The sequence below is a fragment of the Vigna radiata genome, chromosome 8, assembly GCF_000741045.1.
Source record: "Vigna radiata var. radiata cultivar VC1973A chromosome 8, Vradiata_ver6, whole genome shotgun sequence".
Taxonomy (NCBI): domain Eukaryota; kingdom Viridiplantae; phylum Streptophyta; class Magnoliopsida; order Fabales; family Fabaceae; genus Vigna; species Vigna radiata.
In genome coordinates, this window is record NC_028358.1 from 37227983 (window position 1) to 37255389 (window position 27407).

Here is a 27407-nt window from a genome sequence, read left to right on the forward strand (position 1 = left end):
TTAAGAAAAAAAAATATTTCAATAAAAGGAGTAAGATGAAATTCTGAATTGATTTTAATGTGTTTCAAGAATGAAATTTGGAATTATAGTAGGGTTATGAGATAAATTTGATATGATAATAGCCATATTCTTTCACATCCATATCTTAGAATACACAGTCCCTTTATTTATTTAAAATAATATATTATCCTTATTTTTTCCTATTTTTACTAAACACTCTCTACTCACAATCAGTCTCGCATGATATTCTTTTCCAAAAAAACTTAATTTCCGTAGTTTTCAAAAGTACTTAAAAAGAATACTTCAGAAAATAATTCTAGATCAAAATATAAGAAAAAAATTATAATATAATTAAATATAAGAAAATTTCAATTTTCGAAATTTTGATTATTACTATTATTTCAAAAACACCTTTATTTTAGAACTTAAACTTTATTATGAATAAACTTAACTAATATTCTCAATTAACATGCTTACAAGTATGATTAGAGGTAAACAGTGATGTTGTAGGCGTTCTCTATTTTTTTTCAACAAATTTGCCTCAAAAATATTTTTTCTAGAAAAATAAATAAAATAATAATAATAATAATAATAATAATAATATTCTTTCTATAAATTAAATTAGTGTTATATGTATTAGACATCGAAAGAATCCATTTTTATTATTAATAGACTAGGAAGATAAAAAAAAAAAGTTATTCTTGAAAATATTATTTATTTAAATGAGGATATATAGTTCAAACAAAAATTCGTTTCTTCCTCACTATGATCAAGTTTCTATTGTAGACAAAAGTTATTATGAAAATGTGCGGAGAGTCATGATCATTTAGATGAGTCACGACAAAAATAAGAAAGTAGAAACGAATGACTATTTAGACAAATGCAAGAATAAATATAAGGAGAAGTGAGAGAAGTGATCTTATCTTTTTTCCATAATCAAGAGACAATAATTTTGATACTATCTTTTTTTTTCTCCCACTCTAGTATCATTACTAGTAAAAAATACCTGTCAGTATTTTTTTTTTCTTTTAGACTCTATTTTAAATATAAAGAACGAAATTAAAGACTAAAAAAAAAGTTATAGTGGAAATTTTAAATTGATATTTTAACAATTTAAAAAGAAGATATATATTAGGATAAATTGCATATACAAGAAAAATTAAATTTATTAAAAAACATTAATCATAAAAACATATTGGTAAATTAAAATTATGATAACTTATTATAAAAAATTCATCGAAGATAAATTTTATTAATAGATCCAAAAATTTATCAATACCAACGATAAAAAAGTTACAATCTAAATTCGATTATAGTATTAAATATTTGTTGTTAATTACTAACAAATTTTTTTCATTAATAAGTATCACAATTTAAGCTTTTTCATATCCTCTTCATTTTTCTTATCTTCTTTTTTTCTTTCTTTCCTTTTATCCTCTCCTCCCTTTTTTCATATGTCACCTTATTTCATTTAATTTATAACAAAATCTCATCATATGTGACGGAAACTTTAATCATCATTTTATTGATAAATTTACTAAAAAAATTAATAATAAATTAAAAAAAATTCAAGAACCGATAGATTTTCAAAAATTCAATTCACAAATTTATCGATAAAATAAAAAAAAAAAATCAACTGCAAATTTATCTATATTCAATTAATGTTATACAAAAACTTTCCAAATCAATGCCCAATTGAAACGGTATTCATGCATATGGCCATTTGCGATTCCCAGTGCATTTCACTATAGTCCGAAATAAACCGCCTTTAAATTTTGTGGCTGCGTTTTTATTCTAAAATTTATTACCTGCATTAATTTAATCTATTTTCCACAAATTTTTTTTTTCATTTGCTAGTTGGAATCTCTCGCCCTATTGTAAAATATGTGTTACACTCCTACATAAAGTATTATATATCAACATATGAATAATAATAATAATACCTAAAACATTTTAATTCTACCACAAAATAGATTTAATAAAATGTTGTATAAATCAACCTCTCAAATTAATATGATTTTAAGTATACAAAAATAATACTTGTTATTTATATGACTATATTTTTTTTAGGTGGTGTTAGATAAACACTTTATATTTTAATTAACACTCATTTAATATCAATAATAATGTAAGAACCTAGAAAATAGAATATTAGAGTTGTAGATGTATTAAAATAATGAAACAAGATATTTTATTATAAAATAACTTTATAATATAAATAGAATTTTCTAAACTTGTCTCATTACTTTAAGAACACTTTATTTTTCTAAAACTTTTTCTCTTCACTTTCTCTCACTTCTCTCTAAGAGTTTTTGATCTTCGATCATCTGTTCGACGATCAAGAGGTATCCAGGCGATCCTTGCGTCGAGGGCTACCTTGCGTCGATGGCTATCTATCTGACCGATCAATTGGTTGATTTGAGTGAGTAAGTGTTAAACCTCTTTTCCTTAGTGTTTAAGGTCATGTAAAGTGGTTTTGTTTTGCATGGATCAAGAATCTCTCTCCCTTAATTCTTAGTTTGTTTGTGGTTCTAAGTTTGTCTTCAATCGCCAATTGGTGATTCATAGATGTTTCTAGAAATTTTCTGTGCGAGAAGTAATCGGGAGGTTATGAGAGTTGTATATCGTCGATATGAGGTAAGGAAAGTTATAATCTTTACTTTACTTTAAATTGTGTTTATGTTGAAAGATGTGGGATTTATATGTGTTGCGATTTAATATGTAGAAATGTATATATGGGTAAGAATGAAGATGTTGAGTAGAATTTGATTGTATTTTATGATGATGAGTTAATTGATGCTTTGTGTAATGATAAATGATTTGGAACATGTTGAATCTATTTTTATGTGTTATTGACTTGGGATTTGGTGTTGTGAAGCTAGTATGTTGATTGAATTGGGGAAAAGAAATGGTTGTTATTGATTTCAAGTATTTTCTGTCTAAAAATGAGGTCTTAGGTAGGGCAATTGTGAGAAGAAGTGTTGAGAACTAGTTAGAGGTATTTGAATATGGTTATAAGTTGAATTGTGAGCAGTTTTAACAATTAGAATAGAAGAAATAGGAAGTGTGATTGTGTGGTAGTGATTAGGTAGAGTTCAACTTGTTTTAGAACTTAATCTTTAAGGAAGTGGACTAGTGAAAATCTGAGTTGGAGGTTTTGTGTTTGTATGGTTAGTTTAGGGAGTGTTGGTAAGTCATATGGGACTTGTTGAAGTCCCTAAGTTGCTTGAAACTATGCCACAAATGGTAGAGTTCATTTGGAGTCTCTAAGTTGAAGGGTTGTAAATGTTTAGTGGAAATCTTGTAGTCCTTTATTTAAATGAGTTTAGGATGGGTTAGACAAAATTGGTTAAGTATAAGTGAGTATATATCACGATTTAGGAAGGCTATAAGTTGGGAAAAATACATCTATTTGGTCACGAGTGGTTTGGGGGTGATAATTTTACAGATTTCGTGCTGCAGAATCATGCAAACTCGCTAAGCGAGTGGAGTTGCTTAGCGAGAGGTCAAGAGGTCTAGAGTATTGTCTCAGGATTCACTCAATGAGTTGGGCTGCTAAGCGGGTAGTTGAGGAGTTTGAACCACTGTCTCTAATCTCGCACAACGAGAAGGGTCGTTGAGCGAGAGGTTGAAGTCTGGGAGCACTGGAAGTTTTATTCACTCAGCGGACTAGGTCACTGAGCGAGTAGGTTGGGGTTTGGGACCACTGTCTTTGTATTCGATCAGCGAGAGGGGTCGTTGAGCGAGAGGACTCTGTGGTCGCTCAGTGACAAGTCCAAAGAGTGTTTTATTCTATCTTTTCTTGTTTTCTTATGGAGTGGAGTTACATTTCTATTCATTGTGGATGACGTATAAATATGTATGAGATTATATGATCAAAGAAGTGATGTGATGATGATGTTCAAGTTATGTGTGAAATGTGAATTTCAAGTATCATGTGAGAAAGGAATTCCAAGGAGGAATATACTAAGTTGGTTATGTAGTGTTATGTATTGAAATAGGGACTCTTGGATTTGGGAATGATCCTGACACTCTCAATAACCCATTTCATGTAGAGGTGGGTGATTATGTCGTGGAGAATAGCAGGAGGTCCTAGGTTATGGTCACTGGTTCTAACCATAAATGTTTGACGAATTAAGCTTGATGTATGGTATTATTGGTGGTGGTTGAGGATATGTGGTTATTATTATTATTTATGAGCAAGGTTGCTCCATCATACACGGGTGCAGGTTCCCCATGAGTTCGACATAATGCATTTTTCCGGATAGTAAAAAAGGGTTTCAAGTGGAATGGATCGAATTACTGTGCTGATCGATTTATAATATACTCATATATCGTTATTGTACAAATTATATGTAAAATCTTTTGGTACTCTAGCTTACCCTTGTTTTTCTGTGGTTTGTCTTTGTTTTTTGTTTATCTTTTGCGATGATCACCTTAATAGTGTGAACTTATGGATACAGTCTTTTCAGTTGGCTCAACGGAGTTTGAGAGTTAAACTTGCAGTATAGAAATTACTTTTGTTCTTCAAGTGAAGAATTTTATTCTTCACAACTTTGTCGTTCTGATTCTATCATTATACATGTAAGATTATTTTAGTAATTTTATATTACTAAATTGGATGTTACAAATCATACCATATTTTATTTTAAAATATAAAACTATGTAAAAAAGAATCAACTATAAAAGTAAAAATATTCTTTTTTTATTAAGTGTTTGATTTATAGGTGTACATAAATTTATGATGCTAATTTAAAAATTTTCCAATTTTACATTTACGACGATCATCGTGAGTGTTATAATTACGTAAGAATTACTATTAGAAATGAATCTGACCTAACTTACATTAAAACTTAACTCGAATGACTATCTCTGTATGGGTATCCTAATATTAAGATTGGATAAACTATGATGTTATAATAGAAATAAACCACTTTTAAAAGCTAACTTAAAAAAGAATGATTGTCCTAGCCTTATATAAGAATATTCTAAGTATCTTTCTTCCAAATGCTAAATACTGCAATGTTTAATGGGCTTCCAAAAGTGTGCTCTGAATGTTAGTTTGGACTTGGACTCAAATATGGATCTAGACTAGTTTCATAAATTAGTAGTTATTGAAAATCTTTTTGAGTCTAGTTTCTATTAAAAAAAAAATTGAAAAAAGAGATAGCGAACTCAAATTCCTTTTTTAATAGAAACTAGATTCAACAATCTTTCCAATGACTACTAATTTGTAATTTTTAGACATATGAGTAGGTGCAGTTTATTACTTAAAGTTAACGCTTTATATATTCCTGTCAACTTTGATCTTTGCTGGTTGTTTTGCTCATAACTTTCTCCACCGAACTTCAAATGAGTTGATTTTTATTTTGTTGGAATCTAGACTCAAAGAGTTTTCAAATTATGCTTTGGTAATCAAGGCTTTTTTGACCATTGTAATCGATTACAAGGACCCTGTAAACAATTACACGAACAAAAATCTTGTTCTAGACAAGATGTAGTTAATTTTCCGAAAAAAACATTTTTCTAAACTTCCTAAATGAGTTTACATTCAAGTTATTGTTTCATGTTTCTTATTTTAGATGAGTGAGTGAGTTTAATGGTCATGGGTCGTGTTTAATGCACTAATAAACACATTAGATCATTCAATTGTTGAGGAGAAAGATCATTTAAGTACTTTTCTATATATAGATGCTTAAAAAATAAAAGTCTTTAAAAGAAATATTCAAACATAAAATTCTAACCTTAGAATTTGGTTTCGCGGAACACGAATTCTAACCTAAGATTATAAAAAAAGAAAATTCTATAACTCAAAATTCGATTTTCGAAAAACCAAATTCTAACATAAAATTTAATATATATATATATATATATATATATATATATATATATATATATATATATATATATATATATATATATATAAAACTCAGAATTCGGTTTTCCAGAACTGAATTATAACCTACCATTATAAAGAAAAAAAAATATAACTCAGAATTTGATTTTCCAAAAACCGAATTCTTACCTAATAAAAAAAAGTGTGTTATTCACGGAAACAAAACGTACATATGCTATCTTAGTAAATAGAAAGAGAATCTATGCTATGTGAGAAAAAAAAAAATCTAAACTTAAATGGTTGATATGCGAGTTTCAAATAAAAAAATAGATTTCCAATAGATTGAATTTTTATGTGAGTAAACATTAGGCTTGAATATTTTAAAGCAATAATATTATTTTGAGAAGAATTATAGTGGACGGAGAAAACTTTTTATAATTATGTATTTATTAGATTTTAATTTTATATTTTTTATTTTAAAATTATCCGAAAGTATATTGAATGTCTAAGGTAAAGAAAAGTAAGTAAGAATTATTTTATTTTTTTCTTGAAAATTTTATGATACAAAGTAAAGTTGTTTCTGAGCATTCAGTTTGAACAAACTTTTTTAGATATTTTATTTGAATGAGTTATTTAATCTTGTCTTGTAAGACAGTAAATTTCTAGATGGTGTGATTAAGGTTGTGATGATACAAAGAATGTCTATTTTTGTACATATTCAGAGAAGTAAGTTTCTTTTTTGGTGTAAGCATCAGATGTGCATTGAAAGTTTCCTCTATTATTTTCGCCCAGGACATTTAGAGGGGTCTTTGATCTGTTCTTAAGTCTTGAATCGTGACACTTCTCGTGCGGTTTCTTATTAACTCCCTTTTTGTCACCAGATAAGGCTTCTATCCACCTTTGCTTCGAGAAGTTCCTCATTTGCGAAGGATCCTGGCCGTAGGTTGTGTGATCATAAGGTGCATAACCACCTCTGGTCAAAGCGACTCGTCTTTCTCTTCTCTGACATTGATTAGAAAAATCGAAGTCAAGTGATGTGATTGGTTTGTAACAAATTGTGCTCCGAACTTTGATCGGATGGTGGTGATGCAGTCAATGGAGTTGGATAAAGAGACACATTTGCATCCAATATAAGTTGAGCGAAGAGAATAAAAGTTTGTAAGTTACCAGTGTTTTAAATAGGATTTATTTTAATTGAAAAATATGTACATTTTAATTACATTAATAATTAGTTGGATAGTATTAATTCTCAATACATATAATAATGTGAATTTTAATTGTATTAATTTTAATTAGATTTAAGTTTTGTTTAAATTAGTTTCTTTCACCAAAAGGTTCATAATATAAGTGGACAATAAAGAAAAAAAAAACAATATACACAATTTTGTGATTTTACTTAATAAACCAAACAATTAAAATCCAATCCAAACAATTAAAGTGTGTCAGGATTATACGTAGGATCTGAATATAAAATATGATATAAAGTTGTAGGGATTTTATGATTTTCCATAAAATAATTTTATCCAAAGTGATAATTAGAATTTAATATTAACCATCATTAGTTTTTTCTAAGTGTGCAGTATGATTATAATTAAAAAGTAAAAATAAATATAGTTTTAAATGATTATGCGACTATTTATTCAGTTTTAGTAATTATTTAATTAAATAAAAGATCTTAACGGTTAGGACATAATTACTATTAACACAAATTCGTAATATTTAATCGATATATCTTAACTCAACCTTAGAAGTAAAACATAAAAAAATCAAGCTTTCAACACCTTCAAAAACGGTGGGTGACTTCTAAAACACAATACTTCAAATTCTCATCATATTATATTTGCCCAATTGGATAAGCATGTTTTTTTCTGGACTGAACCTCTGCACAGGTGTTCAACCAATAGCTGCACTGAAACACTCGTGAATGAATAATACATCAACATACTTGCAATAAGAACTCTTCTTTGTTTTTTTATTTGGTCAAAATCTTGCAAGAAATTTAAATACTGATTTTATATTTCAGTTTTCGGACTTTCATATTGCAAAACAGAATAAGATGTCTGGCGACAATTTTTTTATTTTTTTTTTATACTTGTAAAATGTTTCAAAACACGAAAAATAAGCATCAAAGAAAATAAGTATCATTTTTAAGGAAAAAAAGCATAACTTTAAATATGTTTTCCAGCAACAAAAATCCATGTTTTAGATTACATAAAAAACAAAACCGTTTTGTTTATGTTTTTTTTTTCTTTCTTTCTAGATAATGCACCGATTTATCAAACTTCTGGATTCCAATTTGAACATAGAGAAGCAGAAAAAAATTGCTCTGAACATAATAACAAAACACGACAAGTGTCCTGGTCCTGCCACCTGTACCCAAAACCAAACATGCAATACTTTACTGGTTGACACGTGTCTTCAATAACCTTTGGAGTCTCTATCTATATATATGGCTTCACAATGCACTTACCCTTATCCAAACAAATTCCGCCACTTTATCTCAGAAATTTGGGTGAAAAAAATCAGTAGCTGCTCTCAGCAATGGCCACAGTGGGAAGGAACGTGGCAGCTCCTTTGCTGTTTCTTAACTTGATCATGTACTTCATAGTTCTAGGTTTTTCGAGTTGGTGTCTGAACAGGTTTATCAATGGCCAAACTTACCACCCTAGTAAGCTCACACTTCCTATCTCTACACCTCTTTTTGTTTTGCAAATGTATTAAATCAAATGACTCTGCTTTCAGGTTTTGGAGGAAACGGTGCAACCATGTTTTTCTTAACCTTCTCTATACTAGCAGCGATTCTGGGCATAGTGTCAAAATTTTTGGGTGGGAATCACATGAGGAGATGGAGGAGTGACAGTTTAGCATCTGCAGGAGCAGCATCAGTGGTTGCTTGGGGTGTGACTGCTCTAGCATTCGGGTAAAACATTAAGTTGAATATTTAGATAAAAGTTATTGTAAGAAAATGATTTTTGAGTATGTTGCAGGTTGGCTTGCAAGGAAATAAACATAGGAGGGCACAGAGGGTGGAGGTTGAAGATAGTGGAGGCTTTTATAATCATACTCACATTCACACAATTGTTGTACGTGTTGCTGATACACGCAGGTCTATATAGCAGCAGATATGGTCCCGGCTACCGTGACAATGACTATCCTATGGGAGCGACTACAGGAGATCCAATGCACAAGCCTGCGCCTGTTCCTGCTACTGCAACTCGTGTCTAAACTCCACTTCGCCTCTTCCATCATCTTCTGCTTTACCTTTCTGCCTTTTCTTTTTTCCTTTTTCTTTCCATGCCTAGAGTAACGCCTTTACCTTTGTTTTTTTTCATGTCAAAAGTCCCTTTCTACCATCACATTCTGTATATCAATCAATGCATCTAATGGCTTTAGTAAATTTATCAAATAATTTATGACTCTCGCAATCCTGGTGAAAATTGAAAATTATTAAAGAGTATCATATGAATAATATAGATTAAAATGCATAGTAAATTTTTATGAAAATAATTATGATTATGACAATTTATAAGATAAATTACCATATCATAAAAAATGTTAAATAAATATACTTACCATTTTATTCAAAATCCTTAAATATCTTCAAGCAAATATCAGACAACCTGAAACTAAAGTGCATAATAATTAAGGAAGTAACAAAACTATGAATTTGTGAGACGACATTTTCACTTCATCACCTGACATTATTGTAACTCAATAACGAATATTCTACAATTTCAACAGCATGGAACTCAACCATTATAGTATATGTTTGTTTACACGTGATAAAAATAAAACCAAGCAAAAAAGAAATAAAGGGCTCTGAGCAGCTAGCATCCTGCAATACTAAAATTTTAAATTAAAAAATAAAATAAATATAATTAAAACATTATTATTTTAGATCGTCAATCTGAGTGTTTTTTGTCTTGTGTATCAACCTATCACCACTCCAAATAGTATATATCATCATTCTAGAGAATTATAATAATTATAGACATACAATTTAAAAACTGTCAATTTTTTAGTCCGACTTAAACGTTTTACATCTTAAAACGCTCAAATATTTCTAAAATTCAGAAAAGTCCTCTTTCTCGTTGGAGGAAACAGTGTCTCTCGTCGTTCTTTGTTCACCGTCGCTGCGTCAGCCATACTCAATAATACTTATTTTTCTGCTTCACTCTCTATCTTTATATCACACTAGCGTAACACCTTAGTTCTATACTCACTTCAACGTCATGCTTCCTTTCCTGCATTAGCTTTATGTTCATGCTATCGTAAGTGGCAGATGGAAATTGTTGCCACCTGAGACATGATGAGTGTAACGTTATACACTCATTAATCCTTGTGGGTTCTTCCATGTCGGAACCAAATTCTAATAATTGATAAACTTCTACAAAGTTTGTTAGAATGATAAACTTTTGAACAATTTTTATATAAGAAAATGCGGAAATTACAAGAATAAATCTCTTATTACAAAAATATATAAATATAGAGGTCAAATTAATATATCAAGCTATCAAATTTTTATCTTAGTGAATGGGATTGTAACTTAAACCGAACAAAGAATGAAAAGTTTTTTATCCATGTGATGTTAGAACACGACATAAAACCGATTGTAGTTGAACGATTTAATTTAAAATATAAATTTTAAAAAATATTTTAAATTGGTTATAGGAAAACTGATATAATAATTATATTAGATATGTTATAAAAAGAATTAATGTTGCAGAAATATTTTTTTCACTTTTCAAACTTTATCTTTTTCACATTTTCATTGTTATTATCTTCCTTCAACAAGTTTTTTCTTCTCTTATAAACGCAATAATCTCATACCTAAAATTTTTGTCTATGAAAAAAAGATTTCTTTTGTTGTTGTTTCTGTAAATGAAGCACGATTGTGACATTAATGTTTTACCGAATGTGTGTAAGTGGTTTTCATGGTGTTTTTTGTAGTCTCCTAGTCAACTATTGTAATGTTCATATATAGTGCTTTGCAATTGACGTATTATGTTATCCACGTTAGTTTGTTGGTAGCGTCAATGGTCTTTTGTGGTTTCTCATTCTCTCTTTTGCACCGCCATCTTCTAGAAGGAACATCTTTATTTTGCACAATCACTTGAATTATTTTGTTTCGAGTTAAAAGTAGGAGATCGATTGGTTCAAAACCAATCTAATATGAATATATATTAGATAAGTTGCACAACCGAGTTAATATTGTTGAGACAAGATCGTCTAGAGAGACTAAACTGTTTAACATCTTGAGTTTTGAAATTTAACATATAACACTTATCGAAATATCATTTAGTGAAGTAAAGTGTATAAGCAAAGTGCATATTAGAATATTTTTGTTAAACACAAGCAATATAAACAATGATGTGTCATATATAAAATGTTAAACAATATTTGAAAAAAGTGCTTCTAGAAAAGAAGTAATAAACGATGTATATCTTATCAGTTAAGATACTACTTTGAAAAACACATATTCGTATTAAAGGATCATATTACGAATCATGTTTAAATGTTCTCTTAACGTAAGAACATTAAATGCATGAACATATTAGATCTCTATCTGTTTTTTTTTTCTCTTTATCTGTGCAGATAGTGACAACGCCAATTTTTATTCTTAAGCACTGCACATGGATAAAAAAACGTTGTGAAATAGGAAGATATTCCTGAAATATTTCCTAAAACTTTATGTCATGTCATAGTTGTACAAGTTCTCACTGATAAAGCATGTTGTTCTTCCTAAGATGCAAAAAGGTACAAATCCTCGTATCAGAAGCCACTTACTCTCAATAGAGTCAACTCTATCTAAATAACAGTCATTTCTCGAAGAAAACTATATAAGGAAGACTCGTAGAAGAGAATAAAAAGAACTTTTGCTATCATTGAATTGTTACGTTGTTATTCTCTCTAAAAGCTCAAATTATCTAAATATGTTCTTAGAACAAGAAAAAATCTTTCAAGTTATCAAATTTCATTATAATGAATTTATCCTCTTTTTGAGAGTTATTTGAATTTGTACTTGTAATCAAACCATTATTCAGAAGTGAGTTAAAACACTTGTATTGTTTAACTTAGTTAAGTTAAACGATTTAGAAGTTTTTTTAACATTGGTATCATGAGTGATTAAATTTAGACTAGTCATGTTAACTAGGAAAACCAAAAGTGGTTGATAATAATTGTATATCAAAAGTGGGTTGTACTCGTTTGCAATCTTGTATAAGATTAGTAGATTCCCTTAAGAGGTTAAGAGAAACTAAACGTAACTCAAATTGAGTGAACCAGTATAAAAAATATTTGTGTTATTGTTTCTTCTATTTAAAACATTTTCCTAAATGCTTACTTAAAAACACAAGTGTTTAACAACTATTGCAATTTACCTAACACTCACTAGTTATTAAATGTTGTTTTTACGAAAAGGTTTGAAACACTATTTAAACCCTCAAATCTAATGTTTTGTTTTCCTGTATTTCAAATATGTCTACGACATATTACTATATCAATGTATGTTAGATTAGTTATGGTTATTATATGCTCGAAAATCGATCTAATATATATATATATATATATATATATATATATATATATATATATATATATTAGCGATCTTTTGGTGAATAATTTGTTCAGTTGCAAAATGATTTGTATATCTAGTCATATTATTATGTTTGTTCAAGTCCAAGTATGATATAAAATTTCCTTTAGTAATGTTAAATTAGGAGGACCTTTTTAGTGTTGTTAAAGGAGTTTTGTCCTCCTTTCATTCTTATTTTTATGGCTCTTACTTTTGGATGAAGAAAAAAAATATGATAAAAAATTGAATATAAAGAATGTCAACTAACATAATCAGTTTATGAAAATTCAACTTAATATACACTAAGGAACTTGATAAGTCATGAAACTCGTTAATTTAAAAGAAAAAAAAAACATATAGATTAGATTGAATATCATTCCATATAATAAACATACAGTAAGAATAAGTTTTCCTTAAAGTTTTCCACCATAATATAAATCATTTAAAGGTAAAATATGAACTACTTTCACTTATTGGTTTCAATTAAGACAGATTTATAGTGAATAATAGAGAAAACCGTAAAGCTTAAATATCACTTGTCTACATGTAAGTTTATTTCTAACAAACTAATCTCATATGTGCATATTGGACTTTTGAGTTATGTCTTGTTATCTTAACTTTTATTTATAAATTCATTTTTTAATTGTCAAAACATATTTTATGTAATATCACATTGAGGTTGAACCATACATGACAATTAACCAATCAAGATATTTTCATCACTAAATTCTTCAACAACTTTCTCTAAATCCATTTTAAGTTCAACAAATTGGACATCTATAACATTAATAAAATGACATTTCTTTTTGGTGTCTTTGGTATAAAGAAGTAGCATTAGATTGGACAAAGGGTCCAAGACATAAGTCCATTTGTAGTGGATAAGACATGGTTTCATCGATGTCATAACATATGGTATTCCATGTCTTAAAGTTCATCATTAGGTCCACCCTAAACATTAATTTAACACTAATTTGATGAACTTTACATATTATTCCAACCATGTCTCACTCACATAATTGACATTCCATTTAATTCTTCTAATAAATCATATGAGATGAATGTACCACGTAGTTGTTGATGGTTTTAGCTAGAGAAAAAAACATCACAAATGCATACATATCATATGCATGTTATGTCATGAAAAGGTACTAAAATTTATGACAATACCTTACTCGTTCACTCATGTAAACATTGATCAATATGTGACGGAAGACTTATCTCAAGTTAACTTGCGAAAATTGATATATGAGAAGGTTGAAAGTCCAATACCCACACAATTTTGTCAAAACTATATCAGAGTCCTTGAAACATCAAAGGTACGTAAAACGAAAGTTGTTACTTCTAACAAAAGTAAAAGTCAAGAAATAAATGGAAACTTGAAATTATAGTCATTTACTAAATATTGTTGGGATAACAATTATATCCCATAACTATTGGGACACAAGACCTACCGCCATCTCAGTCACCAAAGAGACATTTGTATTTAAGCTAAATATTGAGTATTTTGTCCAATGTGTCATTGTATATCATCACCATTTGTTGTTACAAATTAGGCTAATTGCAAATGTTCTATATATATACCTTCTTAGATAGTCATGGGAGAAAGAATACCAACGTTTGAAAATACTCGAGTTTTGGAAATGAAGATTTGCATGATTGAATTGTCTCTGCCATTTATACTTTTTTCAATATTTTACCAATTTTATTATGGTTACAATAACAAAATAATGTATTTAATCTTGAGATTGGATGGTTATTCAATTATCAATCGTTTCCATTCCAATTTTGTAATTAGGAAAACTAATATCTCTAGTTTTAAATATGAGCTGAAATTTATTTTAAAAAAAATATAGAAGTAAAAGCAAACTATTATATACATTTGTTTCAAATATAAATAAATTTGAACATATTTTTTTATTTAGTATCACAGTTTCCATACTACCTTCCATCTGATTTTTATTTATACTGGTCATCTTTAATTTTTAGTATCAAGTTGCAAAGGCTCGTAGTTTTTACATATGATTATTAACTTTCTTAATTATTGTAATTTTTTTCCTTATGTTCTCGAAATGTGTTATACAATAATAAAAATAAAAGGAAGGGATATATATGGTGATTGAAAAGAGTGTAATTAATTACATAAGTATAAGAAACATTTAATTAGATGAGCATGATTTGTTTTGTTAATAAAGGTAGTTGATTGTTGTATTAATTATTTGGGAGAAGGAGGTAAATATGGGTGGGTACATGGTTTTAGCATGATGATTTCCATTGGTGTGACTGAGGAACTCAAGACTGGGAATGGAAAGAGATGAACTTTACTCCTTACAAAAGAGTACTCATCCAATTCCACAGTCTAGCCACGTGCAGCTAAACTGCGTTCCACCCCACTCCGCACGTGGCAGCATTCCATAACCGATGCTCTAAATCATTCACCTACTCCGCTCTCCACACAATCCTCAGTTCCATTCTCCTCCTTTCCCTCCCCCTCAACACACAAATCTCACTCTCAAATCAAACACAACACCCTAACCATCAAATCAAAACATACACATACATTACACACCACAAACTCTCAACTACATTCATTTTTCACTTCTTCACTCCATCACTCTCCACTTCAATTTCATGCCAAATCAAAACCATGTCTGACCCTTCCACCACCCCATTGCCACATCCACCACTCTTGCCTGACCCCCACCGCCAGCCCCTCCACCACCACCACCACCACCCCGTGCCACTCATCCAGGGCGCCGCTGCCGCTGCACCACCCTCCTCCTCCTCTTCCCTCGCTCGAGAATACCGCAAGGGCAACTGGACCATCCAAGAGACCCTCATCCTCATAACTGCCAAGAAGCTAGACGACGAACGTAGGCTCAAAACCCCACACGACCCTACCAGGCCTGCATGTAGCTCCACCGCCTCCTCCTCCGCCAGAACAAGCGGTGAGCTACGCTGGAAATGGGTCGAAAACTATTGCTGGAGCCATGGGTGCTTGAGAAGCCAGAACCAATGCAATGACAAATGGGACAACCTCCTCCGCGATTACAAAAAGGTCCGCGACTACGAGTCCAAATCACAACAACACTCTCACGAAATCAAACACTTCCCTTCTTATTGGACTCTAAACAAACAACAACGTAAGGAACAAAACCTCCCCTCCAACATGGTCTACGAAATCTACCACGCCATCACCGAAGTCCTTCAAAGGAAACAAACACAACCACAACCACAATCACAAACCCAAAGACAACCACAACCGCAACCGCAGCCTCCGCTTGCATTAATTACAGACTCATCACCTCCACCTCTTCCACCACCTCCCCCACCACCGGTTAGTTCAACCCCTCCGGCGGTTTCAGGTATGCATTAACACTGGCATTAGCGTTAGCAATGTGCTACACAGCTCACACACACTCTCTTACACTTTTTTTTTTAGTTTTCTTTTTGACAATTTTTGGATGTTGTGTTGTGTGTGGGTTATCGGTCAAACTTGCAGGGTCTGAAAACCCTGCCACACTTAATGGGACCCATTTTTCATCTTTTTTTTATCATATGGTACAATGACCTCCATGCTATTTTAAATACAACTTGGTTTGCGACCGTTGGATGAAGCTGTGGAATTCATCCAACGGCGCATGAGGAGAGTGTGGCAGTGCGGTGCTATTGGTGGCATCTTACACCACGTTGCTCCACTGCACAAAGATTCTGCTCCCCATTAAAAAATTCGGGGAAAATGTTCTGGCTTCTATTTTTTTTTTTATTTTTTTCATTTCTATTAATTAAAAATAACACTGAGAGAAAAATAAAGGGCGCTACAGTACAATCATGCAGACCGGTGTGTGGAAGGGTACCACCTCATGATTGTCATGGATTTTGTGGGCTGTCCAAGAAAATAGATTCTAACTCGCTTAATCCCTCTGGGTGTAATCATTAACACAATCCTTAATCCTTAATATTAACAAAATATCAAATCTTACTCTAAATTAAACAAATAAATAAATAAATCTTTTTCAAGTACCCAATGCATTCTCTCCTCTCATAATGCAACTCATGCAAATTAAATACTCATTAAATAGCTTCACATTCTATTGGGGACTTAGTCTTTGTCACACGATATTATATATCCATCCTTCCATAAAATATAATAATACCATATCATATATATAGCTCTAACAATTAATGAACCTTAATTGTAGTGATGTGACGGATTTTGTGATTGTATTGTGGAACATGTTTGATTGTAGAGAGGTCGGAATCATCAGGCACGGAACACAGTGAAGATGACGCCAATGATGGGTCCGAATCAAAACGTAGAAAAGTTAAAAATCTTGGCTCAAGCATAATGCGAAGTGCATCCGTGTTAGCACGAGCTCTCAGGAGTTGTGAAGAAAAGAAGGAAAAGCGACACCGTGAACTGATCGAGCTAGAGCAAAGACGTCTTCAGATGGAGGAAGCTCGCAATGAAGTTCACCGGCAAGGCATCGCCACCCTTGTTGCAGCCGTCACCAACCTTTCCGGTGCTATTCAGTCACTCATTAATTCTGAACACCACGGCCAAAGATAATTAATTAATTAATTAATTAATTATAATATGCAAAATATAAAATAATATATGCTTCTTTGCTTAGTTGTTTATTATTATTAGTGGTAGTATGTGATTTATTGAAAATGGTATAATATTTATCGGTCATTCTTTTCTCTCTTAAAATTCAATTGTTGTGGTATAGTTTTGAGGAGGTTTGGGTATGAATTATATATGAAGGATGCTCCAATTCTTTAATGACCCTTAACATTGGGACAGAGATGATATGGTTATGTATATATAATTGAATTGAATTGAATTGAAATTAATTATGGTGTGAGATTTGTTTGTTTGTCTAGTTATAGAAATCCGTATGTGGTTGAAAAGAAAAATAGAGTGAAATGAGCATTATGGGAATGGAAGGTAAGAGGGAGAGAGGGGTTGGTGACAAGTGTGGCAGAAGGCATGGCAGAGAGTGGTAATCCATTATATTGAGAATGCAATAGAATTCTACTACTTTCACTAGGGACAGTCAAAGGGTCTGAGTCAATTTCTTTTGACCACATAGGACAGGAACCCCACCACTTGGGCATGTGTACCCTACACTTCTCTTCCACACTCTCACTCTTCCTCCTCTCATATACGCCAAAATCATGATAGACTCTCCTCAATGATACACTGAACTTCCCAAAATACCCCTCCTCGTCCCATCTCTCTCTTCCTGCCTAGTACAGTCTACAGTCTGCCTTTCCAGCCAGCATCTTTAACTCACCAATCCTATTACTTTATCACCCACGACCGACCGACTCTTTTACAACATAACAAACACCTCTAATCTTATTTTTACCATTTCTTCTACATCTCCCAAATACACTAAACAATCATACATTTCTTCAAAACACACCTTCCTTGCAAGTTTCAAGAGGATCACTGGATTCACTTCACTTTTAACAGGGTTTCCTTATGCTATACATACATACATTCTGGATATTTGGAAATATAAATAGTGTGGGAGCTATAGCCTTTTAAGCATCCAAGGAAAAAAAAAAACTCCAGGAATGAATGAAAATCATTCATCCTCTATTTAAACAGAAAAATATGAAAATATTTTACAAGCTACTATTCATGCAATTGTTGTTTATTTATGTTGGGTTTGAAGAAATAAAGAAAACTGGCAACTCATTTGTTTCTTTTCTTATAATGTTTCTTTTTCATTAAAGGCTCTAATTTTCTACATTTTACCATTTTTTCCAATTGTTTTTTTTTTTTTTTTTTTAGGATGAGTGAAGATATCACGAGGATAATTTCATTTTATAGATAATATAAAATGTTTTATGATAAAACGTATTATTTAGGACAAACGTTAAAATTTTATAATTTTATGAGACTAATTGAATTTTGTTTAAAATTAAAAAAAAAAAACTTTAATTTCATCTTAATACAAGACTTTCAAAAATTTTATACTTTTAAATTTATGTATCTTTTGTATTTTTTTTCCAACTCAATTGTAGTTGAATGTTGTCAACTTATTTAAAATAAAAAAATATTATTGACATAATTCACACCACTATCAATTAAACAAATTTTAACTAATCTTGACATAAAAATAACATAAACTTGGATAAATTAAAAAAATATCATTATTAACTATTGTGTGATTGATTTTTTTTATTTGGTGGTAATTGAAATGAAAAAAATAAAGTTATTGTCAATGCCTCCTTATTTCTACACTATGCAACTTGAATACAATGCCCTTCTTGTCAAAATGCATGGATTCCTTCTAGTAATAGGTTGCAGATGAGTTTAAATTCAAATATAATTAATCCAGATGGAAGCTTTCAAAGACACATAGTTGCCAAATATTTTCATTAAACTAAAGGTTTTTTTACTATCTATGTACAATATCTTTATTTCAAACTAAGAAATGTGCTTCTGCAATTTGGGTTTCATGATGTCAAAAGTTCACCTCTTTGTTTTATCAAATGCAACAACAACTTCATTATTCTTGTTGTCATGTCATTTATGTACTACAAGTTATTTTATTGAAGCTAAGTCACTTATTTCTAAAATTCATGTTATTTTTCTTAAAAGATCTTGGTCTTTTTGTGTTATTCGTCCACTTCACATGTTTTGGTGCATGATGAAATTTTCAAGGTTCAGGAAGAAAATGTCGTGAACTTTATATATTTCACAAAAACGTGGTTAATTTTTAGAGGGTTTTTCTTGTATATCCATAACTTTTAAATGATCATTTTAATTTTCATAAAATTGAGTTTTAGATTACACATTTTAAAAATCTTTAGATTTTTAGAATAAACTTTCCAAAGCATATTCGGAATATGATTTTCAAAACAAGATTTGCAGAATGCTTTATGACATCTTGTATGTAAAACGAGATTTCTGAACAAACTTCTAACTGAACTCACTGTTTTATTCTCCTTTTCTTCCTTTCAAAGTCTATAAAGATGACGGTAACAATGGCAGTGGCGTGAATGCAACGAGAGTTTCTTGCTTTTAATATGGAGGTGCAGTTAATAATCACGGTCTGCAGGAAGAAAAAAGCCTTTGTCGGGAAGTGGCCCACTAATATTGTTCACGAAGGGCTTAATTTAGTCACATACGTATCTGGGCTAGGAAATTCGTAATGAATTTTAAATTGCATGTAACGAGAGTTTTGTTTAATATGTAAGGTTAAAAATAGTTTAGTAATAGTATGATTTTAATAATAAAATATTATTGAAGAACCTATAAATAAACACGACTGCTGAAATAATCAGGTCTGGTATTAAATTAAAGGCAGTGTTATTGAGAATCTTGAATTCGTTGCTTCATAAATGGAAAAGTGAAAAATAATAAATATAGAAATAAAATAAAATAGAAAGCAAAGCAAAATCATATTAATGTGGATGCATTGTTTGATATAATGTAAGTATGACAAATGTTGATGATGCAGTAGAAACAAACACAGTGCAACCAAAACATGAGCTGGTGACAACAATGGTGCTGTGTTCCACGTGTCTTTATTACTTCAAAAATACAGATTCATCGCAGTGTTAACAATTAACTTATTACTCATAGTAGTACACCAAATTAATGTTATTGTATTTTACAAATTATTTCTAACAACTTTTAAAATTTAAACATTATTTTAATTAAAATATTCCTCAAAATTACAAATAGTCAACTCTATAAAATTATTGATTGAAAAGGGACTATAGTTAATTAATTACTTCTATAATTATTCATAGACCTGGAAACTCTTTCCTGTGACCAGACTTTTTCATCAAGATAAAATTATATTTTAATTATTAAAAGGTGGATTTTTAAATTTAATTTAATTTTACAAAATAGAAGATTTGACCACGATCTCATAACATATTAATAACAGTTTGATAATAAATGGAATGATATATTCGATTAATACAAATATTTTTAAGATAAATTTTAACTCATGTTTTTATATTATATTAAAAAATAAATTTTAAATTTAATTTAATCTTACAAAATCAGATTGTAAAATAAAATTTGTATTATATATAAATTTAAAATTATACTTACTTTTAATAAAATGTAAATTTTGAATAGAAAGTAGTAGGTAACAGATATTGTAGTTGAAAGTATGGTTTTGTTATTTCTTAAAACTTAAGCCATTAACATTATAGTTTCTTGGAATCTAAGCTTGGTGAGATAGATGTGCTTACAAAAGATAAGGACAAGGGTTGGTGTGTGGTCCTGCAAACATTCCAAATAGTTAATAAGAATTTTAACTAATTAATTATATATTTTTCCCCCAAGGAAAATTCATTTGAGTTACTCGTTTTTTAATATCGTAATTTATGATTAAATTATCATATAAAAGTACTAATATCATGAGTCTATAACCAATATCTTCTATTAGAAGAGTTGATATATAGTCTTAAATTATTGAAAGACTAGCAAACAAGTATACATGATAAAAAGAATAATGAGTGTGATTTAAAACTTTTATTTTATAAGAACCAAAATATAATATTTTTCATACTATATAGAACCAACAAAATATAAGTGTTTTTTAAAATAATATTTTTAAATGCATATGTATAAAAGTGTTATATTATATTATAGTAGGAGATTATGGCATTGTTTTTCAAATACATACTTGATGATAACATATCATTCATACTATTTTGATTACTGTTATTCCTAAACAATTATTGTTAAAAGTCACCCCAATCTTATCTAAAATTACATAAAATATTATATTAAATAAATATATTAACTTTTTTGTTAAGATTAACATGTTAAAAATACTTAATTATATTTTTTTTAATAATTATGTTGTTGAAAAATAGATAAAATTAGCAAATTATATGAACAAGATTTAAACAACAAATTATTCAATATTTCCTATATGATTTGTTTAAAGTGACAATTTTTTTTTAATAAATCTTATTTACTCTTGCTTACTATTAGTGTCAAAATGATATAAAAAATTAGTATAAAAATATCATTTTTTTTATGAGAAAATCGGATGGTATCACACGATAGTGTCTCGAATATTTTCGTATCATGTTATATTAATTTATTTATTTGGAAACTTTTTTATTTATTTAACCTTCTATTTTTATTTCTTTGATTAAGATAACTTTGCTTTTCAATATAATTTTATTTTTATTTTCAAATCCAAACAAAAGTTTAATATCGTGCCTGATTTAAAAAATTAAGAAAAAAGTATTAAATAAAATATTGTTAATATTCTTAAAGAATATCGAGGAAAAAGTAAAAATTAAAAATAATAAATAATAAATAATTTCGACAATTTTTGAAAATGTTTCTACTTAATTTTTCTCAGTAAAACAATAACATTGAATAAAGTATCTTGTCTTCCTTTCAATTTCATCCCTACGAAGGATGGTTAAGAAATTTCGTCCTTTTGAATGTCAAAATTGTACTCTTCCTAATCATATACAGTAATTAATTGTTATGATTATTAAGAAATTTACTAATAGATAAAATTACGTAATAAATGACCTCGGTAACATTGGAAAACTCCGGTCGGAATCCTGTACCTATTTTTCGCCTATCAGCATTGAATTTGAATCGAAGAAACGCCACGCACACGTTCATCTTCCTTTTCTGTTTCTAAACCCAACATCGTGTTCTTTACTTATCTTCGATCTACAGGTGCCTGATCCTCTGCTTCGGGCACACACGTTCCCAGGTTATACCTCTCACCTCCTCTTTTTTTTTTTTTTTTTTGTTTCTTTCAAAAATATTCCAACTTTTAAAAATTAAACCGTATTTGGCTTCTAATAATTATCGGGTATTCCTTAATTTGTCTCCTTTTTCCAACTCTCTAATAAAGTTTTTTACCTTTGCCCAAATCTTAGCGGATGCAATCGTCTTCTGATTGTTGGATCTTAACCTTGTAACCTTGTATTCGATTGTGAGGTTTCTCTTGATGCTGATTGTGTTTGAATGAAAAATTCTTGCTTTGATTTAGACATATGGAAAATTGCAAACTTTATGCCTTGGGGTTTTGTTTGTTTTTCGTTTTCAAGTTAACTACAAGATTTGGATGATGTTGCTACTGCTATTGAATGAATTAGGTGGTTTCTTTGTGATGGTAACATAGTCATGATACTTTTCTTCCGGTTGAATGGATTTTTTAATTTGCAACTTTTGATTTCGTTTTATTACCTGGTAATTGATGATACCCTTGATTCTGGATATTAGGTTAAATGGCGAGGATTAAACCTCAGGCTCTGCTACAGCAAAGCAAAAGGAAGAAGGGCCCTTCTCGCATAAGTGCTACGACTGTTTTATTTTATCTTTTGATTCTGACCTTGGTTGGGTTTTTCCTATTTGCTTCCTACAGACATTGGTCCAACAGGTTAGTGAAAAATTTTCTGTTTTAGCTGTGAAGGAAGATTCTTAGTTTGAAAAATGGTGGGCGATATATTTTTATATACTCGATGGAAAACAAACAAAAGATTTGTTAAAAAAATGATGGATGGCTAATTTGAGCTTTAGTTTCATCTAGACTTGTTAAGCATGAATACTACCGATGATATTTTGGATGACATTGTTACTGGATAGAGGTATTTTATAGAATAGCACGTTCTGGCTGGAGGTTTTAACTGCTTTATTGACCGAATTCTCCCCTCATTCATGGTGATGGAACCATTTAGGTTCATTCTGACGTCAATAGTTTATGTTTTGTCTCTGATGGACGAAAGTTTGTTTGTCGAACATGAATAAAAGCTTCTCCATTTTTGCTCTGGACTTTTTAGAGTGATTTTCCTTATAGGGTGGTTAGTTTAAATGGTTCAAGCATTAGTGATATGATTTTTGGTTATTATAGTATATAAGTAATGTTCAGTGTTGATGGTTATCTGGATGTATTTCACTCATACACATTAGGAACTTCAGATGAACTTTCACTTTTACCTAATAATTAATTTCTTACATGCATTCAGGTCAAGATTGCAAGCAGAAAGTCATGTGTCCATCTCCGAGGTACATCTTAAATGCCTTATAAAATGTTTTCATATTTTTTTCAGTCCTTTCTTTTTTCTTGTTAGCTGTTGCCCATGTGGAGCATTTTATCTGAGTGCAAATTATGTCTGTGTATATGTTTGTCCATCAAGAAAGGGATGCTGCTAGGTCTCTAGTTTTTTTCATTTATCAATATAACCACACCTCTTAATCAAAGTAAACTTTTGATAGGGTGACATTAGCTCTGCGGACTCCAAGAGATCTGATCTGCCTGGATATGCTGTAAGTTTGCTCCAGACTGCTAGTAATTCCTTGTTTTGGATTTCTTGTAGTTAATGTTTTCTTTTGATGGATAAATTATTTTCTTTTTCCATTTCTTGAAATTTATAAAAATATCTCCTTGTATTTTATCTGTTTCCCTTGTTCAAAGATTCTTATAGGAAACAGAGTAAAAGCAAAGTGATTTTTTTTAATTATTTGTGAAAAAAAAACTTTTATTAACCAAATAGGCCCTAATTTTGATGAATTTTAGAATGTTTCAATGAAATTATTTTGTCTTACAAGCTGTTTTTAAATTTCGTCCTTATTATAGGTTTTAAATACCTCTAAAGGTTCTATAATAATAGAACTGCACAAGGAAACTGCTCCTGAAGTTGTTGATGAATTCATTGACTTATGGTGAGTAGTTTGTTTTCCTACAAAATTATAATTTGGAGGCTTCTGAATGACTTATAGGGTTTGATTCTTGTGAACACTTTTTTTGTTTGTCGATCTTTTTGGGACTTGTGATTGGGTTGGTACTAACGCTATCGGATAGATGTATAAGTGGGAAAAGTTCATCTTTGTTGAAATGAACTGATGATATTATTTCAAGGTATGTTAAAACTAATTTTTACTTGTCTATAATCCTTAGAAACATAAAGTTGAATAAATTGCTATAAAGTCAGATGTCTGTGCAGTAATATATTTTGATTGGATCAAGTGCGTATCTTGGTGATTTTAGACAAAATATATTGTGGTCGTTATTTGATCCAGTTTATAATTTAGGTTTTTTAATAATGTTCAATCTCATCGATTATGAGATTATCCTTAAGATTCAAGTTTTCTTATATTCACATCATAGATCATTTTTGTCTTTGTTGTGCTCTGTTTCATCGTTATTATATCTGTAAATAAGTTGTTTATCAATAAATGACCAATTCCAACCGGATATACGTAGAGCATAACCCAATATGAGTTAGAACATTAGGACTACAGGAGTTATTGGGTGGCTTAGTGATAAAGTTGGAAGGGAGAATGAGAGAGGTTGTGGCTTCAATTCACTCCACTAACTTTGAAAGATATAAGATTGGTTTGAAGGGTTTGGAAGAAAGGGTGGGAGAGGTTGGGAGTTCAACTCTTCCACTAACAAAAATACTAACAACTAACAATTATCAATTAAAAAAGAAGAAGATTGGGACAACAGTTGCAATTGGTTATTAGTATAAATAAGTCTACATATTCAGTCTTGTATAGCATTATTTCACATCACCACTCACTTTTATCCAGAATCCCACTTTTCTCTTTTCTTCTCAGCTATATTGTTAACATTTCAACAACAGAAACTGTTTAGCATGCTAGAACATTTTGTAAATTTGCACTTACTAGTACACATGTAGGTTGATTTATCGCAGAATATCACTCTTCAAAGCGATATGACTGAAAGATGTGAAATCTAAGTTGAGTGTAGCTGATTTGAATGTCGTCACATCACTTGTATAGGTTTTCTAACCCATTTATTGTGACGGATGTGAAACTTGGTCGTTTTCTACAACTTTTAATTGTAGCCATATAGAACTCAATATGACAATACTGTCATGCCATGGCATATAAGATCAGCACTTCATGATATGACTGGCAACTTTCTGTTCAATACAACTCTATGGGTCTTTGATGTTTGTGTAACTTTTGTGGGTATCAATTTATGTTGGCAGTATGTTAGTCATGACTTTTTAGTGGTTTTCTACATTAAATTTGTTTGAGTTTACCTGCTTATGGATCCAACCTAAGCTGTAACTTTTTGCAGTCAAAAAGGGCACTTCAAGGGGATGCTTTTTCACCTAGTAATTAAGCACTATGTGATTCAGGCAGGGGATAACCATGGAGCTGGAGCTACTGAAGATTGGAACTTGAGAGGAAAGCAACATGCTATTTCTAGGTTTTCTTACTCATCTCGTTGGACTTTGTAGTTTATCATATAAATTCTTTGAAAATTGCAGTAACTATCCAGTACTTATTTGTATAATTTTTTAATTAATGGGTTTTCGGTTAACCAGTATGAAACATGAAGCATTCATGCTGGGGACTTCCAAGGGCAAACACAACCACAAAGGATTTGATCTTTTCATTACAACTGCACCTATACCAGATTTAAACGAGAAACTTATTGTTTTTGGGCAAGTCATCAAGGGAGAGGATGTTGTGCAGGTGACTGAATTTACTTTATTCATGTCATGTCTGCATTATTGTGTATGGAGATCTGTTTCACTTTCCTTTTTGTTGCTTAATTTTTCTGTTTCATTTTCCTTTTACCATTAGTCAATAATAATGCTTTTTGCTCATTTATTCTTATAGTTTAAAATTAATTTCACTCAATAAAGTATAAATTCAAAACAGATATTTTTGTTTTTATCACCTTGCAGGATTTTTATAATTAATTTTAAAACTAAGCAATACTTACAAAGATGATTGTAGGAGGTAGATACCATGCAACTCTTGAATACTGTATAAATGGAGTTTAATATTCTGAGATTTTCTATTGTTTTTGGAATGACAGTACATCAACCTGTTTGAATATCAACTGTTACTTATGTTTCTTGTTTCTGAGAAATGATGGTTCAGTGGTTGCTAAATGTGCAAATTCAAGGAGTTTCATGATAAGTTTGATATTGAATGTTATTTAATTCTGTGGCAGGAAATTGAAGAAGTGGATACAGATGAACATTACAAACCTAAAATATCTATTGGGATTCTTGATGTTACTCTTAAACAGAAGGTCTGAAGGTTCTCTCTGCTGTGATACTTTTTACCTATTTTGGGACACTGGTCAAATATTTTGTACAGGGATGAACCTTAAGGAATGCACCTTGGTTCATCTACCAAGTGTCTGAGCCTTCATGTTGTCTTTGTTATTGGATTTTTAGTTAACACAGATTATGCAATTCCCTTGTCTTGCCTCATGTCATTTTTTTTTTCTTAAATTGGGAGAATGAGTGGGTTAGATTTGTAGGCAGAGTTTTGAATTTTGCTTGTAAAAGCATCACATTTTTATTTGGCATTACTTTTCACATGTAACCTTATTGAGATCAGAAGATTACTTCCCTATGTAGTTCCTGACTTGATCTGTCTTCTTGTATGTTTTCATTGATGGCCAATTTGGTGGTGTGTCAGAATACTCAACTTTTTATGTTACATTTCAATTTGGTTATAGAATCCATAACCATAAACTTCATGCCATTGTACCAATTGGAAACTTGATGATGATAATTGTAATTTATAAGTTAAATATATTTTTGGTTTTTTAATTTTAAATGAAAATTTTATTCAGAATTTTGAATCAATTTAATTTTTATATTTAGAATTGTATGAATTTATTTTTTTTTAATTAAATTTTGTAAAATTTGCTTAATGTTTTATAATACTATTTGAGTTATTTATATTTTTTTATATATTTTTGTTTTAATGTTAATTGAAAAATGTATTTAAAAAAATTAAATAAACTATTAAAAAAAAATTTATGTATTTTTAAATATTATAGAGAATTGGCTAATTTTTATTTAAAGTTAAAATGTATTTAAATTTAGTTTTATTGATTTTAATCACAATAATAGTTATATTTCCAAAAAATTTCCTATTTTGTAATTCTTAAGCTCATGATCTGGAATTCGTTTTGATAAGTTTTTAAAATGTTATTTCTTTTATGTTGCATCTTACATATGTAATGTGTGTAACTCGTC

The 27407-nt window shown here is 30.1% G+C and overlaps 3 protein-coding genes across 4 annotated transcripts; all 3 read left to right on the forward strand.

Annotated features, from left to right (window-relative positions):
- Window positions 1-8301: 8301 nt before the first annotated feature.
- Window positions 8302-9261, forward strand: LOC106771722. Its single transcript, XM_014657726.2, has 3 exons — window positions 8302-8504; window positions 8579-8756; window positions 8824-9261. Exons 1-3 carry the CDS (start codon window positions 8378-8380, stop codon window positions 9059-9061), a joined length of 543 nt encoding a protein of 180 aa, XP_014513212.1. The 5' UTR covers window positions 8302-8377; the 3' UTR covers window positions 9062-9261.
- A 5263-nt stretch (window positions 9262-14524) lies between these two features.
- Window positions 14525-17911, forward strand: LOC106770614 (trihelix transcription factor ASR3-like). The gene is made up of 2 exons (XM_014656413.2): window positions 14525-15772; window positions 16658-17911. Exons 1-2 carry the CDS (start codon window positions 15055-15057, stop codon window positions 16975-16977), a joined length of 1038 nt encoding a protein of 345 aa, XP_014511899.1. The 5' UTR covers window positions 14525-15054; the 3' UTR covers window positions 16978-17911.
- A 4030-nt stretch (window positions 17912-21941) lies between these two features.
- Window positions 21942-26902, forward strand: LOC106769597 (peptidyl-prolyl cis-trans isomerase CYP21-4). 2 transcript variants are annotated; one of them, XM_014655280.2, is made up of 8 exons: window positions 21942-22135; window positions 22651-22807; window positions 23394-23433; window positions 23644-23694; window positions 24005-24090; window positions 25478-25609; window positions 25728-25878; window positions 26366-26902. In XM_014655280.2, the coding sequence occupies exons 2-8, from the start codon at window positions 22656-22658 to the stop codon at window positions 26450-26452; spliced, it is 699 nt and encodes a 232-aa protein (XP_014510766.1). In that variant the 5' UTR covers window positions 21942-22135; window positions 22651-22655; the 3' UTR covers window positions 26453-26902. The 2 variants fall into 2 exon arrangements, with proteins under 2 accessions (XP_014510766.1, XP_014510767.1); XM_014655281.2 differs by lacking the exon at window positions 21942-22135 and adding an exon at window positions 22230-22360.
- Window positions 26903-27407: the final 505 nt, after the last annotated feature.

Coding starts and splice junctions, on each gene's coding strand:
- LOC106769597 (XM_014655280.2), top strand. CDS start 22,656: ATGGCGAGGATTAAACCTCAGGCTCTGCTACAGCAAAGCAAAAGGAAG. Junction 22,808..23,393: donor TACAGACATTGGTCCAACAG/GTTAGTGAAAAA, acceptor ACATGCATTCAG/GTCAAGATTGCAAGCAGAAA. Junction 25,879..26,365: donor AGGGAGAGGATGTTGTGCAG/GTGACTGAATTT, acceptor ATTCTGTGGCAG/GAAATTGAAGAAGTGGATAC.
- LOC106771722 (XM_014657726.2), top strand. CDS start 8,378: ATGGCCACAGTGGGAAGGAACGTGGCAGCTCCTTTGCTGTTTCTTAAC. Junction 8,505..8,578: donor TGGCCAAACTTACCACCCTA/GTAAGCTCACAC, acceptor CTCTGCTTTCAG/GTTTTGGAGGAAACGGTGCA. Junction 8,757..8,823: donor GTGACTGCTCTAGCATTCGG/GTAAAACATTAA, acceptor AGTATGTTGCAG/GTTGGCTTGCAAGGAAATAA.
- LOC106770614 (XM_014656413.2), top strand. CDS start 15,055: ATGTCTGACCCTTCCACCACCCCATTGCCACATCCACCACTCTTGCCT. Junction 15,773..16,657: donor AACCCCTCCGGCGGTTTCAG/GTATGCATTAAC, acceptor GTTTGATTGTAG/AGAGGTCGGAATCATCAGGC.